The following is a 21,488-nucleotide window of genomic DNA, read 5'->3' as shown; positions in this document are numbered from 1 at the left end:
TCTCCCAATCTAATGGGACTATCTTCAAACCAAGGGTGTTCTGGAAAAATAAAACCAATACATCATTATGAGTACGATATCATACTTGTCTTTCAGTCCTCCTAACAGTAGGTGGTGTTCTTGTCCATAGCTACCTCTTCTCTAACTGAGCAAAGAATCTTTCATAATGTCCTAAATTCCTCAATAATTCAGCCAACTTTGGAACTATTTATAAATTAATAAATTTAATGAAGGCGATTTAGAAATTTGTGAAATTAATTCAAATTTTGGCAAATTAATTCAATGAATGACAACCAATGAATAAAAGTAGGCAACAACAGAGTGGAACTCTGGCTTCTCTACGAACATCATTCAATTTTGATTAGGAACATAGGAGTAAGACTAGTCTAATAAGTCTGTGGAGCCTGCTCTGCCATTTAAGACAGTCGCTGATAATCTGCTTTCATACCTTTTTCCCCACACTATCCCCATATGCCTTTACATTACTGATATTTAGAAATCTGTCAACCTCTACATTAAACACACTGAGCTTCCCAGAGAAGATGAAATTGTTGACCATTGTGGACACGATAGCCTGATGTTTGATGGTGGGGTCATGGTCAAAGGGAAGATAGGATAAAATGTCCGAGACCTGGCGCTTAGCCTCTGCAATGCTGAGGTCAGTCCTGTGCTGATACCATGGCGTTAGGAGGTGAATTTTGTGCTGGTGTCATTTTGAGGATAGGTTTTGAGGCACAGGTGCTGAGATGCTCTTTCAAGCCAATAAAGTAAACAGTTGGTTAGGCCTTGGCTTTTGTTTGAAAGTTAGAACAATAGAAGCAGCATGAATGGGTAGAGTCAGGCTCTCACAGAACCAGTTCAGCTTTCAGTAATTGTTGGGGTTTTGAAGTTGGCTGTGGAAGCTGTTATACATCTCTCTGCCACTGCAAAAAACTGGAATTCTTTCACTGCTGCCAGAATTACATCTGAGATAATCTGTTTCACTGACTTTGCCTTTCACAAAGGTATACTTATGGAATGCTACTTTTTTTGGAATAGATGCTGTTTAGTCATTAAATAATCTATTATTCTGTTAAGTTTTCCAATGGAGTAAAGTTATACCAATTCTTCTTTCATTTGTTTGCATTTTAACTGCACGGTAAGAATAACATGTGTTTTGCTTAAAGCTGAGTAGTCTAACCAATCAATTTACATCTGGAACACAGCACCTTATAATTGCCTTTAAAAAAGATAAAAGTTAGGGTCTAGATTATCTTCTTGATATATTTGAAGGGGATTGATCTAGTCCATAACAGTCATCCAGAAAACAACAGCACCATCCTTGTTGGATGGTTTAATGATAAAATCAAGGTTGGATCTGAGAGCACGGAGTGCAGTCAATTCAGTGGAAGATAGGTTCGAATGGGTGAGGCGAGGGAGGCAAAGAAATTAAGGTGACAGTTCTCACGCACAGGTCATATGCAAAGTGAAATGCCAGAGGGAGGGGTCCAGGTGGAGAGAGAGTTTTGGAGGGGGGGGTGAAGACGTCTGGAGCTTGGGTTCCAAAGAAATGGAGGTGAAATCAATGGACGAAGAATTAAATGTCATGTTGTGCCCAAAATTCATTGATGTGGGGCTGCAAAGGGATAAAACTAAGACCTTTGCTGCTTACAGAATATTCAGCACCCGAGAGCAGAAGGTCAGGAAGGATAGTAAATACCTGACAAGAAGTTTGGGGGGTGGGGGGGGGGGGGGGGGGGCGCAGTTTGGAGAAGGGATGAAGATAGACGAAAGAGGAGATAATCTTTTTTCCATGTATTATTCATCTGCCATGTTTTTACTCACTCAGTAAGACTAAGCAAATCCTCTTGAAACTGCTTTGCATTTTCCTCAAAGCATATATTTTCACCTAGCTCTACACCATCTGTAAACTTGTACATATTATTTTGGGACCCTTGGTCGAATTACTGAAATATAACCTAAACATCTGAAGTCAAGTACTAGTTCTTGTGGTATCCCATTAATATCAGTCTGTCAATGACCAATAAGATTGGCCTATTTATTCTTACTCTGTTTTCTGCCTGTTAGCCAATTCCTAATTCATGCCAATATTTTACTTTATCCCATGTGCTGTCATTTTGAAAAAGATTCCTGAACCTCTTGTGTGCTTGTTCACCCACATCCATAAGTTTGGGTTTAAGATACACTGGAGAAGGAAAGATCAAGTGTTGGCTACAGGCTTTGATTACCTAATAACATTTTGCTATTTGTTACATTTTGAATCTAAATACAACAATATATGGCATTGAGAGATGTATCAGGCTCTAATCTTACAGTTGCATTATTAAAAGACTACTCCATGATCTCTACCACCCAATGCTGGTCAGCCTACTCCACATGCTTCATTGTACATTTTCAATAATCCGATAGCTAGAGTTTATGCTTCTTCTAGGCTCTCTGTTTCTCACTCCCTACCATTACCTCTATGCATACTGTACTATTTATGCCTAATGAGGAGCAGTTCCATGACATAATTGTCAGGTTGCTCCTGATCCTAAAGCCATTACATAACAGGATTCACCCCCATCCCCCCCACCAAACCTGGCTCACCCCATCACATACATTGATTATAGTTTATATACATTCTCAAGTGCATTACCTTGATTGCTTCTTATAACATTTTTTGTGCACTCTTTATTTATGTGTTCCATGTCGCCTCAAGTCCTTGACTTGATTTATCTCTGTCTATAGGTGGGTCAGGACAATTTATGACAAGTTATAGAAACAACGGAGGCAGAGTTGGAGAGTTTTGTATTTCTTTGCTGACTTTGGTTAGATCAGCAGCAGCTGCTAAAGGGTCATATGTTGATGTAACTGCATGGAGAAGTTGGCTTGTTGCTTCTGTTGTTAGTATCTACACTGGATGATGGTGTTAATTTTCCAAGAAAAGGAGTGATTCTCATCCATACGTAATGGTTTCCCCATCTCTCTGCAAGTGACTTTCCAAATGTCCTCTTATTACTTACTCAAGTAACAATTTGAACAATTTCCCAATGGTAGGCTGTAAACCAATTGGCCTACATGTTCCTACTGTCTGCCTCCCATCCTGTTTGAATAAGATATTAGCATTTTCCAAACCACTGGAACCTTTCCAGCATCCAGAGAATTTTGGAATTTTGTAACCAACAGACCCATTACCTCTGCTGCCATTTCCTTTAAGACCTGAGGGACTTGTCTACTTACAGTCCTAGGAACAATAGCCTGCTCCCTGGTGGGCTTCACAACAAATACCTCCAAAAAACAATCTCTAATACATTCATTGAACTCTCCTTGGAGGCTCCCCTTGCCAATTCGATTAATCCAGTGTACATACATATCAAAATCACCCATAACTATTACCATCCCCTTCTTACAGGCCTCTGATATTTCCTGGTTTATACTGTGCCCTACTGCAGAACTACTGTTTGGGACTTTCAATTACTCCTACCAGGGACTTCTTTCCATTGCCAATTTTTATTTCAACCCAGACTAATTCCACATCTTGATGCAAGTGAGGAAATGCTCTATGACATCATTGCAATATTGCACCTGGATCTTAAAGCCTTTACACAATACTGAAAATCCAAGTATGCAACATTAAGGTACTCCCCCATATCAATTCTCTCAGTGACATCGTCAAAAAACTCCCAACGTGTTCACAAAACATTGATTTTCCCTTCATTTGTCATTTGTGCTCCGACTGGAGTTTCTGCAGGATTACATCAGCATGCTGAAGATGTCAGTTTAGTTGTGTATTTCCCTGAACATTGAACTGCAACTGGGACATTTCAGTTGCTCCACCAGCAGTCAGAATGTCCTGATCTCCAAGATGTGTCACACAGCTTCAAGCCTCCCTTTTATTTCTGCTCTTTGCAACCATGCCAGATCTTATATGTAAATAGATGTGGTAAGAAACCCAATTTTGTACAGTTCCTGAAATGAGCAGCTAATCCATATTAGAGTCATAGAGATGTATAGCAAGGAAACAGACCCTTCAGTCCAACTCGTCCATGCAACTGACATCTGGTGGAAAGACTTTTGCAACCTCAAAAAGAGCGTTTACTTTTCAATTACAAGAGAAATGGCGCCCAATGAAAATCATTGGCAATTCAGTGTATTTATAAAGTTACTTATCTGAATGGCCCTTAGTAGGGCCTTTACTGATCTCGGTTGTGGTCACTCAATACCTATTTCAACAGGGCAAAGCAGACGGTTTCCATTTGCATACTTTACAAGACAGCCAGTTGTCCTGTGGGAGTGCAGGTTACCGGCCTTTCAGGGTGCTCTGAAATTGCCATGGGCTGAATATGACCAGGAATGGAGTAGTAAGCAATGCACCACAACTTCCATCCCTACACTGCCCATTTCTTGGACAAACCTGGACAAACATTCCTCTTACCACACTTCAAAATGCCATAGGGATATTAAAAAGAAGGAAGATAAACAGAATGATTTCATACTGGTTTGTTCCAATATGAAAAATGTAATTTACAGATTCCTTCCAAGGCTTAATCTTCCCTTGACTGCAAACATTTCTGTGGAGGCAACTGTTGAAAAGTATAGCGCTGGAAAAGCACAGCAGGTCAGGTAGCATCTGAGGAGCAGTAGAGTCAATGGTTCGAGCATAAGCTCTTCATCAGGAGACAACTATTTGTCAATCTGACCCCAAAGGGAGAAACTAGTCAAATAAAACTTACAAGCAAAAATATAAATTTTTCTTAATGCCATATGTTATTATAGGGGCGGCCTTTGTGTAGAATTGCAGGAGATGGGCGAGATACTAAACGAATATTTGCATCAGTATTTACTGTGAAAAATAATATGGAAGGTATAGACTGTAGGGAAATAGATGGGGACATCTTGAAAAATGTCCATATTACAGAGGAGGAAGTGGTGAATGTCCTGAAATGCATAAAAGTTGATAAATCCCCAGGATCTGATCAGGTTTACCCTAGAACTCTGTGGGAAGCTAGGGAAGTGATTGCTGGGCCCCTTGCTGAGATATTTGTATCATCGATAGTCACAGGTGAGGTGCCGGAAGACTGGAGGTTGGCTAACGTGGTTCCACTATTTAAGAAGAGCGGTAAGGACAAGCCAGGGAACTATAGACCAGTGAGCCTGAAATCAGTGGTGGGCAAGTCATTGGAGGAAATCCTGAGAGACAGGACGTATGTGTATTTGGAAAGGCAAGGACTGATTGGGGGATAGTCAAAATGGCTTTGTGCACGGGAAATCATGTCTCACAAACTTGATTGAGTTTTTTCAAGAAATAACAAAGAGGATTGATGAGGGCAGAGCGATAGACATGATCTATATACACTTCAGTAAGGCATTCAGCAAGGTTCCCAATGGAAGACTGGTGAGCAAGGTTAGATCTCATGCAATACAGGAAGAACTAGACACTTGGATATAGAACTGGCTCAAAGGTAGAAGACAGAGGGTGGTGATGGAGAGTTGTTTTTTAGAGTGGAGGCCTGTGACAAGTGGATTGCCACAAGGATCAGTGCTGGGTCCATGACTTTTCATCATTTATATAAATGATTTGGATGTGAGCATAAGTGGTACAGTTAGTAAGTTTTCAGAAGACACCAAACTTAGAGGTGTAGGGAACACTGAAGAAGGTTACTTCAGATTACAACAGGATCTTGATCAGATGGGCCAATGAGCTGAGAAGTGGCAGATGGAGTTTAGTTTAGATAAATGCGAGGTGGTGCATTTTGGGAAAGCAAATCCTAGCAGGACTTATATACTTAATGTTAAGGTCCTAGGGAGTGTTGCTGAACAAAGAGACCTTGGAGTGCAGGTTCATAGCTCCTTGAAAGTGGAGTCGCAGCTAGATAGGGTAGTGAAGAAGGCGTTTAGTATGCTTTCCTTTATTGGTCAGAGTATTGAGTACACGAGTTAGGCTTTCCTTTATTGGTCAGAGTATTGAGTACAGGAGTTAGGAGGTCATGTTGCAGCTATACAGGACATTGGTTAGGACACTGTTGGAATATTGAGTGCATTTCTGGTCTCCTTCCTATTGGAAAACTGTTGTGAAACTTGGAAGCATTCAGAAAAGATTTACAAGGATATTGCCGATTTACAAGGATATTGCCACGGTTGGAGGATTTGAGCTATAGGGAGAAGTTGAATAGTCTGGGGCTGTTTTCCCTGGAGCATCGGAGGCTAAGGATTGACCTTACAGAGGTTTATAAAACCATGAGGGGAATGGATAGGAGAAATAGACAAAGTCATTTGCCTGGGGTTGGGGAGTCCAGAACTAGAGGGCATAGGTTTAAGGTGAGAGGGGAAAGATATAAAAGAGACTAAGGGGCAATTTTTTCATGCAGAGGATGGTACGTGTATGGAATGAGCTGCCAGAGGAAGTGGTGGAGGCTGGTACAATTGCAACATTTAAAAGGCATCTGAATGGCTATATGAATAGGAAGGGTTTGGATGGATATGGGTTGGGTGCTGGCAGGTAGGACTAGATTGGGTTGGGATATCTGGTTGGCATGGACGAGATGGACTGAAGGGTCTGTTTCCATGTGTACATCTCTATGACTCTGTGACTCTAATATAGGGTGTCATATCATCCACATTCACTTGAGTCATGCTAAGGAAGATCCATTTACTTTTTAAATGGCAGTTGTATGTCACTTATGTTTTAGTTGGATTTGGTGTGCTTTCACCTCATTAAGGTAACAGTTTGTAATTCATACCTAGTTCTTTATCATTCTGCATATTCACAGATTTCAATCTAAATATTCATACTTCACTGCCATCTTCAACCATCTGCCTTTAAGCTCCACTATTCCCCTGCATTTCTGATATCAGATTTTCTTTCTAGTAATTGCTATCTGCTTCTTTGCCTGAAACTGTCCAAATAGTTTCATCAATAGAGATCACTTAGTAAGACAATGGTATAGCACTTTCATTTTGGGCTCAATTCTCACAAAGGGCACAAAATACACACCAAAACTATGCTTGTTATGTTATTTTTTATTCCCTCGACTTTCTGTTCAAACACATTTGCACATTATCAACTGCAAAATCGGCCATGAACCAGACAGTGTTCTGTGACAGAACAACCTCGGTTATCCGAAAGTCAATTATCCGAATTTTGGATTATCCGAACAAGATCTAAAGGTCCTGTAAAAGACATTATCCGTTATCCAAACAATCAATTATCCAAACAAAATACTCCCTGCCCACCTCTTTTGGATGATCGAGGTTGTTCTGTAGTTTTAAAAAAGATTATAAAATATTATTCATAATAGCCCTTGATATATTTAATAGTGGTAAGTAAGTAAATGTGTTTAATCACAAATAGTCAATTCAGCATCTGTGAGTAACCTGTTTTTAAAAAGAATTCAAACCTATTTTCTAGTTATATAGCTATACATCAATCAGCTTCATAGTAATGTAGATGCTAACTCTTCAAAATATAGCGTTGTTGCACTGAAAAGAACCAGTTTAAAATTTAAATTTGCCTTGAAGACCTGCAAATGAGTATAATTATGGAGAATTCTCAGTGGTGATTAATTTACCTTGCAGTATGGACTGTTTTATGGGTACTGTTGTTTTTGAGCAAAAACACTTTTGAACATAGTGGAAAGAATCTCAGAAACACATGCTGTGCTAAATTAAAATTGCTCAGAATTCAAATTGTGTTTAAAAGTAGGCAATCTTTTGCACCACTTATCCCAACATTGGCTGAATTGCACTGAACAAATCAGCACTATTGAATTGAAAGGCCAGGTCCATAATAAGCTCTCTTTTAGACGCTTTATGTACATTGCTACAAAATTAAGTTACGATCTACTACCTACATTCGATGCAGGAATAAATAAGCTGCTGTCAATGACATGCGGTAACACCAAGTGGCAAGAAAGGCAAAAAATAATTTTGTTAGCTTCAATGCACATGATTGTAAATTCAATTTCTCTTTCATGTTTACTTTATTTTGCAGCAGTGGCTCAGGATTTGTTAAAACACCATACTCAGCAACATGCATCATGTTTTATAACATTGTTTCATGTTTCAATTGACCTTGTGGAAGTGCAGTTTAAGATTTTAATTCACCAAGCAAAGCCAATTGAAGGTGTGAGGGGCAGGAAGAAGAAAACTTCTGTGATAGCATGCAGGGCATGGAGTATTTAAATAACAAAATATTTCATGATGCAATAATTGAAAAGAATGCTAATGGGCATAATGAAGAGCTCAGTGCTATGTCCAAATGAAGCATAAAATCTTGTCAGATTAAAGCCTTCTGATTGCATCATGAAGGTCAAAAATAGAAATTGCTAGAAAAGCTCAGCAGGTCTGGCAGCATCTGTGGAGAGAAATCAAAGTTAACATTTCAGGTCGTTCTGAAGAAGGGTCACTCGACCCGAAACATTAACTCCACAGATGCTGCCAGACCTGCTGGGCTTTTCCAGAACTATGTTGAGCCTGGTATCTCCAGCTGAAGTGCAAAAAGGCAGGACAAAGGTGGGTAAGTCCAGAGTGAGTGAGCGTGAAGAGAGCAAATGTTCAGTTCTGAATTCCAGCCTTGTCCATTCCATTATCTGGGGTGTCTGTCCCTGTGCTCAAAGTGTCCGTGCAGCAGCATTGCAAAGATTGCAATAATGCATGACGTTACTAGTACACCCTCAGGTGCACCTTTGAAAGTGCATAATGTAGTGGAAGTAGATCACAGTTGAACCCTGATGATGTGGAGAAGCTGGCAAGTGGTTGATGTGAAAGTCCATGTAAATGGGCGCGTGCAGTCTGTATCCATGGACCGTATGCTGAGAAGGTGGCGCTGTGTGTCTAAGATGGAGATCTGGAGGAGCAAGCAGTGAGCTGGAGTCACCAGTTATCTGCACTAACTCTTTTGTTCAGAATTCTGAGTGTTGAGCTGTAGGATAGGAAGCTGCATAATAATGAGGTGGGTTTTCCAGTTAATACATTTGACAAGCAGTAAATTCCCTTAAAATCTTGTCTCAAAATCCAGATCTTGGTTAGAAAATGCAGCTAGTTTTTCCTGACATTGAGAAAGGCCTCATTAGACTTTTCACCTAATTCTCCCTGATTTCCCGCCACAGTCATTCAGACCTCTATAAAATTTCACACATTAACTCTGTTTCTCGCCATTGATGCTGTCTGATCTGCTAAGTTTTTCCAGATTTTCTTCATCATCACATCAGATTCTTAAAGTAAAAGGTGGCTCAGAGATCTGATGCTCACGGCAATATGCTCTGGAGAATTTTTCACATTTTAGTAGCCCTCTCCATCCTGCTGTACTGCTGGGTTACAGGGGACTACTGCTGGAGGAGGTAGATAGAAAATAAAAGCAGCATGTAATATGTAACAGTTTAGTGTGAAAGAAAGAGGGCCACAGAATTGTCTTGAAGGCAGATTGTACAATTTGTAAATGATGATTTAATTGCTCAACAATTCAGCTGATATGCTAAGTCTGGCTGAACATTAAAACCAATCCTTTAAATCTCTCTCACTGATTGGAGGCGAATGTTGCCTTGAACGTTTCTGCCATTGTGATTTATTTGAACAAGAACTTATACAACTTAAATACCTAAATGTCTGTGGCTATCTGTGAGACCTGCACAAAATGAGTTCAGGAGATTTCTGCTGAGTACGAAATAAATACTAAATGCATGCCTAAAGCAGGGTCTTTTACTCAGATAAGGAGGGTGGTAGAATTTGTCAAAGTTGCTCAGCCTCAACTGTGTTAGTCTGAAATATATTAATTTGTTTTTTTTGTGGAACATTTTAAAGTGAATTACAACCATTGTAACAAAATGCCAGGAAGAATTAAGGGCAGCAATGTTAACAGGATGACTGGAAGATATTGAGAAGGGCTCAGTGCATTTTATTGGCTCCACGTTGCTATTTTGTTGTCATCTTAATGCATCTTTCATGTACTATGATTTATTGATGGCACATCTGGAATGTAGACATCAAAGCAAATATTAGTATCAAAAGTGTGAAATTCCACACACAGCACTCATACTAGAATTGTGAAGTTTAATGCATTGATAAGGATGAGATTGTGCAATGTTACAACTGCATTTGTGTATTCTGGTGTTTTAAGTGCCAATATGAATTTGAAAAACAAAACCTGGTGTACCCAACTCTCCATTTGGGACCCATAATATGGAGGTGCCGGTTTTGGACTGGGGTGAACAAAGTTAAAAATCACACAACACCAGGTTATAGTCCAACATGTTTAGTTGGAAGCACTAGCTTTCAGAGCGCTGCTCCTTCATCAGGTAACTAGTGGGACAGGATCATAAGACACAGAATTTATTGCAAAAGATCATCCGCCAAGGTGGACTTCGGCATATGCAAAAACGCAGCGTGGTCAAGCAGAGGGTGATAGCCAAGTTTGGTACCCATAAAGATGGCCTCAACTGGGACCTTCAGTTTATGTCACAACAGGTGATCCCACTATACTATACACTCTCTCTCCCTCACACACATACACATACGCCCTCTCTCATACACGCTCTCTCTCAGACACACACACATTCACTCCCACACTCACACCCACGCATACACCCTTTTACAGACTTATACACTGTCACACTCATGCACACACTCTACCAAGCACACACACATGCACACACGCACATTATGTCATGCGCACTCACTCTCACATGCACAAACTCACAAGCTCAGACGTACACACTCACATATTTTCACTCTCCCTCACATGCGTACACACACACGCAAGTTTGTGTGGTGAATTTGCATTTGCAGAATTGTATTTGCAGATATGTATTATTTTTCAATGTTCTATGTTCTCAAAAAGCCCACAACCTGCAGGCAGTCAATCCATATAACATTTTATAAATTCCTACTTTGGAAATAGAGCCAGTCTGACTCAAGTTTGGGATACAGACAGACTCTAACCTTATATCTTTAATACATTGTCTGAGCTGGGATGTCATTTTTTAAAAATAAAACCTTAAGTTATCTCAAGAATGTAACTTAAAGGAAGTTCTGAGATTCACATATTAATGAACCTAAATCTGCTACCCATTCTAAAAGATGAATGACTTAACAGCAACCAAGGTTTCTTCAATATATTGTATCAGTTGCATGACACTGTGATCTTTTGCTATATATTCTGTACCTTATGATCCTGCCCCACTGATGACATGCCCACACATACCTGATGAAGGAGCAGTGCTCTGAAAGCTAGTACCTCCCAATAAACCTATTGGACTATTACCTGGTGTTGTGTGATTTTTAACTTTGTCCATTTGGTACAACATTCTCTGCAAGGTATTCCAGGCTTTGGAGTTTGGCGTCTGGATGGCAACTGGACATCTATCTAGTCGCTGGTGTAACAGCCAAATGTCACAAGAGTGGGACATGAAGTATTTCCAGACATGGTCTGGCTATTCTATCTCAATGTTTCTCTTTTCTTCAAGAAGTATCAGCAACATGTATATATTCTTGCCAGCAGAAATAGGAGAGGGTTTTGCTCTCTGGAGAGTCGTCTTTTGAAAAGTCTCTGTAATCTGCATCATCTCTCATGCCACAATGTCTCAAAGAATATGGGCCCCTCAAATTCTGTATCAGTTCCACTTGGTATGCCCAAGTGCTTGGAATGAATGGAGCACATGACATTCTGCGTCCTCAGTATGTTCTGTACATCAGTTTCTTTAGGAGGTGCTTGCTGATGATGAGGATATAGAGTAAAGAGGACAGTAAGAGGGGGAACGATGCCAATGAGAGACTGGAGAAATCAATCATGAATGACTTGATCACCTCATCAACCCGTTCAGAGGTGCTGTCGCACATCCCTGTGGCAAGTGGGCCTTGAATTCAATCCTCCTGGTCTGAGGTAGGGACAGAGAAAAAGTGAGGGCTGCAAATGCTGGACAGTCAGCGTCAAAAGGATGGCGCTGGAAAAGAACAGCTGGTCACTTTTAATCCTGAGGTAGGGACACAACCACTGCACCACAAGACCCGATCAATCATACTGACTGGAGTGTTCAAACTGACTGCAGCAGTGTGTGGTATGTGAAGGCATCAGTGATAAGCACTCATCTTACGTAAAGAATTGGTCAGCTTTGCTATTTCCAATGATTTTCTTCCTGTTCCACTTATTTCCCAAGTCTCCAAGTCCTCCTGGGTGAAAACCACAATGAGAAATGGTTCCCCTCTCTTACTTGTTTCTTATTCATCATGAGAGATGGGTGTCACTAGTGAGGCCAGAATCCATTGCCCATCCCATAATACCATTAAAAATGTGGTAAACAGAGCACCTTCTTGGATTGCTGTAGTCCTTGGGGTGTAGGTACAGATCAGAGCTGTTAGGAATGGAATTCCAGGATTTTAAACCAGTGATAGTGAATAAAATGGCGATATTGTTCCAAGTCTGATAGCACCATTCAGTCTCATGGGAAGATGGTTAGGTTCTGTTTTACTGAAGGTGGTCTTTGCCTAGCACTTAAGTTGCAAGATAGTCAGACATCAGTCCAACCCTGGACGTTGTCCTGGTCTTGCTGAATATCAATAAGGGCTACTTCAGTATCTGAGGAGTTGTGAAAATTGCTGAATATTGTGAAATCATTAAACATCCCCACTTCTGACCTAATGATGCAGGGAAGATCAATGATAAGTGTATAGTTGGGCCTAGGGCATCACCCTGAGGAACTCCTGTAAAGATATCCTGGAACTGAGACAGGTGGCCTTTAGCAACAACACCCTCCTTCTTTGTGCCACGTATGATTCCAACTGCAGAGAGACTTCCCTTGACCCCCATTGACCTGCACTTTTATGGGGGTCCCCTGTGTCATACTCAGTCAAGTGATGCCTTGTTGACAGGAGCAATGACCCTAACTTCCCTTCTGGAATTCAGCTCTTTGTCCATGCTCAGAGAAAGTCTGAAATGAGGTCAGCAGCTGTGGATCCCTAGCAGAACTCAAGTCATGCACCAGTGAATAGATACTACTATTTAACATTGTCAATGCTCCCTTTTATCACTCTGCTGTTGATAAACAGTTGAGTAATAGGGTGGTGATTGATTGATTGATTGGGTTGGATTTGTCTGAGATTTTGTGACATACCTGGTCATATTTTCACATCGCATGCATGGGTGGCTCAGTGGTTAGCACTGCTGCCTCACAGCATCAGGGACCCAGGTTCGATTCCAGCCTTGGGTAACTGCGTGGAGTTTACACATTCTCCTCAGTATCTATGGGTGCTTCTGTTTCCTCACACAGTCCAAAGATATGCAGATTAGGTGGACTGGCCATGATAACTGTCGGGTTATGGGGGCAGGCTGATGGAGCTGGGTCTGGGTGGGAGCCTTTTTTGTGCAAACTCAATGGGCTGAATGGCCTCATGCTGCACTAAAGAGATTCTATGATTCTACTGAGAGTGTGCCGAGGGCTGCAGATAATTCTACAGCACAAGTCTTCAGCCTTCTTGCCAGGGCCTTGGCAATATCCAGCATTTTCTCAAATTTCTGGAAATTGCAGAGTGAATCGAATTAGTTGAAGATTAGATTTTAGGTGAAGGTCAGGTAAATTATGCACTCAGTATTTCAGGCTGAAGATGGATACAACATGTTTCACCCTTGTTGTTCTCTTATCTTCTGTACTGCACTCTCCAGCAGAAGTAAAAGAAGATGGTTCTGAGTGGCTATAAAGGAGGCAAATATGTGGGCCATCTGCATGTTCCATGTAAGCAGGGGACCAAGCAGTAAAATAGGAGGATTGGGGTGAAATGAGTGTGTATTAAGGGATGGTGTTTGGAAATCAGGCATTGATTCTACAATATTCAACAGGAGGGTAGAGAGTGTCATTGATTGAAGAAGTGAAGGCGGCAAAGACCAATTATAAAAAAAAAGAACTGCAGATGCTGGAAATCAGAAACAGGGACAGAAATTGCTGGAAAAACTCAGCAGGTTTGGCATCATCTGTGGAAATGAACGAGAGTTAATATTTCGGCTCCAGTGACCCTTTTTCAGAACTGTTTTGAGTAAGGGTCACTGGACATGAAATGTTATGGAATCCCCACACTGTGAAAACAGGCCATTCAACCCATCAAGTCCACACCAACCCTCTGAAGAGCATCCCACCCAAACCCATCCCGCTATTCTATCCCTGGAATTCTGCATTTCCCATGGCTAATGCTCCTAACCTAAACATCACTAAACACTATGGGTAATTGGTAATTTGGCATGGCCAATCCACCTAACTCAGTGTTCTCTCTCAGTACCAAGTAAATGTGTGTTAGGAGTGAGACAGGAAGTGCTTCAATATGGCTTTGTGATTTGTGATAAGGAATGTGTTGTCCTGGCTGTATTGCACTTCCTGCTGAGAGAGGAAGGGAATTTAGATCAGATGCAACATAAGAGATGGAGAAAGAAGAAGCATCTGTGCTTGTCATCTAAGGTGACTTTACATCTTCCTACACAGACTGAGAGAAAGTGAGGTCTGCAGATGCTGGATATCAAAGTCGAAAAGTGTGGCGCTGGAAAAGCACAGCAGGTTTAATGGATGCTACATTCCCTTAAGAGATATATTATCAATTAAATATGCTGCATGTCACCTGTCCAAAATTATGTGACAAAATGGGTGGGCAGCCAAGGTTAACACAATTAGCTACCCACTGATCATATTATCATGATACCTGATGGTTAAAATCTGCCAAGCTTATGCTGATGACATGTTTCAAGTGTAACATCCACATTGCATTCCCAGCCCCAGCCAATGATCTTGGTCTCAGTTTCTCAAACCCCAATACTCCCTTTAACCCCTATAATCTTTCAGAGTCAGGTAAATGTATTGACTTATCTCCAAAATCTCTCAAATCTTTTGAAAGTGAAAGTCAACTAGGACTGGAGGTACAATGAGCAGTATTGCGTGGACTGACTGTATTATACTTGGAGCAATTTTCTTTTCCATTCAAGTCATTGGGGAAAGAGGACCAGGCAGAATATAAAGCAGGCAATTGAAGTTATATTTTCTGTTATATACTTCTGCCCATCATCCATCACCTCTCTCCCATGCTCTGGAAGTATTCTTCTTGTTTTCCATTACTGAGGCACACATGGAACTTGATTGTTCTCGCTGTGAAGCCTGCTTAGTTTCACTGCTGACAAAATCTAGATACTGTTGAACTATGGATATGACAAAAGGAGCACCAAAGATTGAAAAACAGTAGGAGAGAAATGCATTCCTAAAATAGAAGTGACAACAGTTCAATAACAAAAAAATTAATAGGTAAACATATTAATAGATGTGACAAATAGTTAAAGAACACCTTTGGAAAGTAAAAGTTAAAGCAGAACGTATTGTGATTATAGGTATTTTGTACAGTGCTTATTCACATTAAACACTGCACTCAGAGACAGGAGAAAATAATGTAGAGGCTTGTGATGCTGGCAAAATGAAATGCAAGGTCTAAAAGAATATCCTGTTAAACAAAAGAGTAAACTGGCTCAAGCATGGAAAATACAAGTGAAAATCCTAGGAATTAAAAGAAAACCCAACAAATTTGACTTTTGTTGGCAAATAGCTTAAGACACACCCTCATACTTTTGTAAGGAAAACATTGCTAATGTTTCTTGATAAACTTTGTTTTATTGCCATGATCTTTGCTGTGCTGCAGAACTGGCCTCAAACCTGGTTTAATTCATTTAAGATGTCTTGCTACCTGCTTCTTTCAGTTTGGGCAAATATCAGGAAAATAAATCAATCCAAGAATTGTGTCCTTAGGTCAACTCAGATATTTTTCAGAACTTGTAACACTATGACACAGTAAATTAGTACATTATTTTTTTAACTGCAAAAAGACTCAATTTGCAAGTTTTCGCTCTCCCAATCCCAATCACACGCCCTGACACACCATCAAACTCACTTAGTAGCTAGAGAGGGGGAAGAAGTGCAGATTTGTCAATATTCTTCATATCCTATGTGAAAATTAAAAATGCTGGGATTTAGAAACATTGGTATAATGCTTACAACTTCAAAGTCTCAGCCAAAGTTTGTGAAACAGGACAGAATATCAGGAATTTAGGCCTGGAGTTTAGGCTATCTTATTCGTTTCTCATGGTATTAACTGCAATAGATGAGGATATTGAATGAACAGCAGATGAGTAGCATTCCTGGAAGTAAATCAAAGAATGGATTCTGCACCCTACACTGTTGTCATAGTAGCAGAAATTGTCTGTAGCTGGCTGGCAATCATCACTTAACCTACGGTTGATAAATATTGAAACTAGGGCATAAATTCACAGAATTTATATTTATAATGGAAAGCCAGCTTGAAGTGAGCAGAGGCTGGAGAGTGGACAACAACACAACAGTCCTGATTGTCAAACCTGTGCTTCTGCCAAGCGAGAAATGTGCAACTTTTACTTTCAAATACTAAAAGACAACCAAACAAGCCTTTTAGTTTTCTCGGATGGGCATTAAAACAAACACACAATTTGTTGCAGCAAACAGGACTGTAACAATTCATCAATTTCAGGCATATTTGCATATCAATTACAAGTTGTTGCCTTGCTGAGTGCATTAATCTCAGGAACAAGTTAATGGTACACAAAACATCACAAGGGATAAAATGGCAAAGGTGAAAGAATTGACTTAATCCTTCTGATGAACTTCCCTTTGGTGTAATTTCCACCTGGTGACTGGCTTAGATCTTTTGTGATGTAGAAATCACTTTGGGATGCGATGCTTTACTCTTAGACCTTCCTGCACCCAGTCCCAGCTCCTCAATTCCAAGACTGGCTTTCTCAGAAATGTACAGTTCCATGAAGAACTTCACTGCAGCACTGGAGAGTCAGGGTGAAGGGAGGTGACAAGCCACCCCTCCCCCTCCTTTTGAGCAGCACCTTATATGTCCAGTGTGAATGTTTGCAAATGGGCACATGGATGAAGAAATAAATAAGCAGCATGGTAGTGTGGCTAGATGGGTAAAGTAAGTGAGTAAGTGGTTAGAGTGGCAGGTGGGTAGGATGGGTGAGTGAGTCAGAGGTACATGGGCTGCGTCATGTGGGGTTGTCTCATCTCAACTCCTTGGGTTAGTTTGGAAGGAGGATTTGGATAGTGGGGGCTAGTCAGATGGCACCAGGGTTGTGTGTGTGTGTGTGTGTGTGTGTGTGGGGGGGGGGTTTGTCTGCTGATAATGCAGTCAGTGCTGTAATACAATTGGCTAGGGCAGTGGGTCAGGTGGTGGAGATTAGTCAGATCTCGGCTGGGTGAGAGGGATGGGGAGGGGTTGGGGGTGGGGGAAGGGTGGTAAAAGTAGTTAAAGGACTGAGGTGTAATCAGTCAGAGTGAGTGAGGTTTTAGTTGAATAATTACTCAAAAGTTAGGCTGAGTGTCTTCTGGCTAACATTTTCTGAATTATTATCCAGGTAAGCCCACAAAACAGCTTGAGGTCTCCAATTCTAGCTCAGAGTTAGTGATTTTTGCAAAGGATCTTGGGGAGTTGTGGGATTGCTTATTGGGTATTTCTGTGTATTTCTTTTGGTGGCCAGCGCAGTGGGACTTGTACAGCTTCCAGATATGCATCTCCAGTAAGAGGCCAGAACATCTTAACCTTAAGTGTTGTGGGACTATTAATCTCAATGCCTGGACTAATTATGGAGATATCCTACCAGGGAGCTTCAGAATTTAAACTCAGTCAAATCAAGATAAAATTATCCTCAAGTTAATATTAGCGATGGCGGCCATTACTGGGGGTCATCACAATGGTAATATTACCATCCATCTACCCAATTGCCTGAAAAACACTGTCAATTAATGAGTGCCTTTAAGGAAGAAAATCTGTCCTTACTCTATACGGATCCAAACCCACTGAAATGCAGCTGACTCTTCACTGCCCTCCAAAATGATCTAGCCCACCTGTTCAACAAAAAAAATTAACTGAGACTCCAGCTATGGTAAAGGCATGGCAAGAATGGTCATTCTGGCAAAGTCTTCTTTATTAACATCTTAACACCAATGCTGGGAAAGCAGTCTCAAAGAATAGGCAAGAAACAGCCTGACATTGTCATACATACACAATTACAAATATTTCAGCCAATGGCCCAGATTGTTTCGTTCCAACTGGACAGACCCATTAGAGAATTGGGTAACATTGGAAGATGTGGCCCTGGACACCCTCAAATTGACTCTGGAGCCTGTGAAGTCACATAACATCAAGTCAAAAGGAAACCTCCTGCTGATTAATAACTATTGTCCCTACCCAGTTCATGAATCAATGTCTCTCCATGTTGAACATCACGTGGAATACACACTGACGGTAGCAAAGGCACAGAATGTACTTTGGTTGGTGGGCGGGTTGGGAGGATAGACTTCAATGTCCCTCCAGTAATGACTGAATGAGTAGAGTCCCAAAATCTGTCAGACTGGACCTCTGGCAGGTGATGAAGGAACCAACAGAAGGAAATGCCTACTTGGCCTCACCCTCACAATGCATCTGTCCATGACAGTATTGGTAGGAATGACCACATAGTCCTTGGTCAGGGGAAGTCCTAATTTCACACTGAGGATGTGCTCCATTGTGTTACTACTATGATAAATGCATTAAATTCAAAGCAGATTTGGAGCTAAAAATTGGGCATCTATGACCATGTTTTAGGTCTTCAACAACAATTGTATTGCATTCAATCATGATCTTTAACTTGGCAGCCTGACATATCCTTCAGTCTACTGCTTCCATCAAGTCAGGGGATCAACTCTGATTCATTGATCATAGAAGAACATGCCAATGAGAAGCACCGTATAAAAATGAAGCTTAGCATATGACAACACGTAAATTGAATAGTGAAGGCAGCATGCAAAAGACAGAGCTAAGTGATCAGAAAACAACAGATCAATCAAAGTTCTGCTGCCATGTCACATCTATTCATGAACGGTAGTGGTAAAATGGAAAGTTTATTGTAGGAGACTCCAAGAACAGCCTTATCTTTACTGAAAGTAGAATGCAGCATATGACTACAAAAGACAAGCTGAATGGTCCTCAATCAAAAGCACTAAGTTAATCTGCATTACAGCTTTTGCTTGAGTTTACATCTATTACACAGCCATTCCACTAACATTTCAACATAAGCCATGAGTGTTAAAATAACCTCTGCATGATCTGCACCACATCGAAAATTCATTTCCTACACACTGGCACACCATAGCTACAAAATGTGCAATTACTGTAAGACAGACCATTGTAATTTGTCAAGGGTCTTTCAATGGCACCTCTAAAACAAACAAACTTTATCACCTTAAAGTACTAGGACATGGTGCATGGTGCATGGTGCAGGTGCATGGAAACAGCATCACCTGCATGTCCCCCTCCAAGCCAAAGACCACCCTTAACAGGACTGATATCATTATTCCTTCACATGGTCAAAATGCTGAAATTCTTCATCTAGTAGCATCCTGGATGTACCTACAACACAAATTGCTGCAGCTCAAGAAAATGCCTCAACACTACTTTATCAAGGACAGTTAAGGGACAGGCATTAATTGCTGGCATTGACAGTGATGTCATGAATGAACAAAAGAAATGAAAATTCCTCTTGGTGCCAGTTAATTTTGAACTCTTCATCATGTATATTTCTTTGAGTGTATTAGAGCTTTTATTTTCAATGACAAAGGCAGTAATTACTACCTTCACTGCCTGGGCATTAATCTGGAAGAAATGACTCACCTATCTGCTTTGGAACTCTCCTGATATTCTTCTCATTGATTTGAACTGGATAAAAATCAGCCGGGCTTTACAATGGGCAGGCGATTAGCCCTGCCAGAACGTTGCTCAGGAAATGGAGATGAAAATTAGTCTCCAAATTGCCCACTTACTGTAAGAAACCATGTCAATTTCTTTAAATTGATGCTGATGATTGAAGGAGCATGATCTCTGTTCAATTCCACTCTATGTACATTTTACTAATTGTCTTATAGGATTATTCTTGCAGCAACATTTTGCCTTTCCAGTAGTCGGCAGTTAAAATAACTTTACAGATAATATGAGTACCATGGTCAAAATGAGATTTGTAAGTAGATGACAAAAGAGCTTAAGCTGTCTTATAAATTTTAAATTTTACTTTTTCTGAATATTGGAATTGTTGTAGATGATAATCTATATTCCAACTGTTCAGCAGTATGAAATGAGCATTTCTAATGTATTCCTATTTTTGTAGCTCTCTTTCAGTATCAAACAGTACCTACCCCATTAGCTTGGCTGAGTGCTTGAAAGTATATGCTGTAGCTTTTCAGTGGGGACAATGGCGGATTCCAATAGCCATTGTATGTTTTGTTATCTCCAACAGTAAATGGCTGAGTCATAGGAAGGTTCACAGGTCTCAGTTCTGCAGCAGTATAATGCAGTGAATCAAATACAGAAGCATTCTTGTAGCTGACTGGGACAGGAAAACAGTCAATCATATCTGCTGCTCTCCTGGCCTTTTGTAAGCGTTCTTCCTTAACGACTAGTTGATAGGCACTGTAAGAAAACAGAAGGAAATTGCTTTTAAAATACTTGGAAGAATGCAAAATTTTAATTTGAATATAATGTTGCAATTTACATGTTGTTGCTAATACCTGCCCACTACCTGCAGTCCTGATGCCAACAGGGGACTAATTTAAATTAGCTCTATCCTTGCTTAGTTGAACTCCTGTAATCCCAATAGCTCCTATTTAAACGTCTGACCCCTTTGTGCATTTCCTTGCACAATTCCATCCCTTTTTTTTATTTTTCTATCCCCTTCTTAGCTTTCAGTCTTCTCTGCCATAACATCTCTCCAGTTTAGAAGGACAGTTTACAAGTGGTTGCTGATAGCAGCAGGAAGAAAGAGAGTGTGGCAAATCAAAGATTTCTTGTAGCACTTTAACCAGCTCATCTTTGACCACAAGAAAACCTTAGAAAATTAAAGAAATAAACCTTGCCTTGTTTTGTAGTGTCTTTTGCCTTCCAGTATTGTTTCTTTTCCCCCAGTTGACTTGGTGCTTTGAAGGTCTCCCAAAACCAAGGCTACACTGCTTGTGATGTCATTGGACTCTGATTTGCCCATGTAAAGTGAACTGCTGCATGCATGTGATGTCCTACACATGCCTCATATAAAAGTCATAATAATGTGTGGGATGGAGGTTGGGGTGGCTCTGTTTTGTGATGGGGTAGGAACATCGTAGCCATCTCACCAATCCCCTCACTATTATCATTCCTGATTAGGGTCATGATTAGATTCTTACCATCACACTCTAGAAGTCTAACATTGCTTTACTCTAGAAATAGTATAATCCTAATCCTGGAAATTGATCTGTACCAACTCTAAACTGAGCACAATTATAACATTTAAAAGACACTTGGACAGCTATATGGATAGTAAAAGTTTAGAAGGATATGGGCCAAATGCAGGCAAATGGGACGAGTTCAGTTGAGAGTTCCTGGGTAGAATGGATGAGCTGGGCTGAGGGGGTCTGTTTCTGTGCTGTATGATTCCACGTCCCCAAACTTGC

The 21,488-nt window shown here is 40.6% G+C and overlaps 1 protein-coding gene across 6 annotated transcripts in view; it reads right to left on the bottom strand.

Annotated features, from left to right (window-relative positions):
* Nucleotides 1–21,488, bottom strand: part of ptprt (protein tyrosine phosphatase receptor type T) — a 1,418,554-nt gene that overhangs the window by 388,965 nt on the left and 1,008,101 nt on the right. For all 6 annotated transcript variants that reach the window (XM_072556501.1, XM_072556497.1, XM_072556496.1 and 3 more), the window contains exon 12: nucleotides 20,202–20,475. In XM_072556501.1, the coding sequence (XP_072412602.1) occupies nucleotides 20,202–20,475 (274 nt within the window). The remainder of the gene's footprint in view (nucleotides 1–20,201; nucleotides 20,476–21,488) is intronic.

Source organism: Chiloscyllium punctatum, chromosome 37, assembly GCF_047496795.1.
Source record: "Chiloscyllium punctatum isolate Juve2018m chromosome 37, sChiPun1.3, whole genome shotgun sequence".
Classification (NCBI taxonomy): domain Eukaryota; kingdom Metazoa; phylum Chordata; class Chondrichthyes; order Orectolobiformes; family Hemiscylliidae; genus Chiloscyllium; species Chiloscyllium punctatum.
The sequence above is the reverse complement of the archived record's forward strand: the minus strand, read 5'-3'. Positions and strand labels throughout refer to the sequence as shown.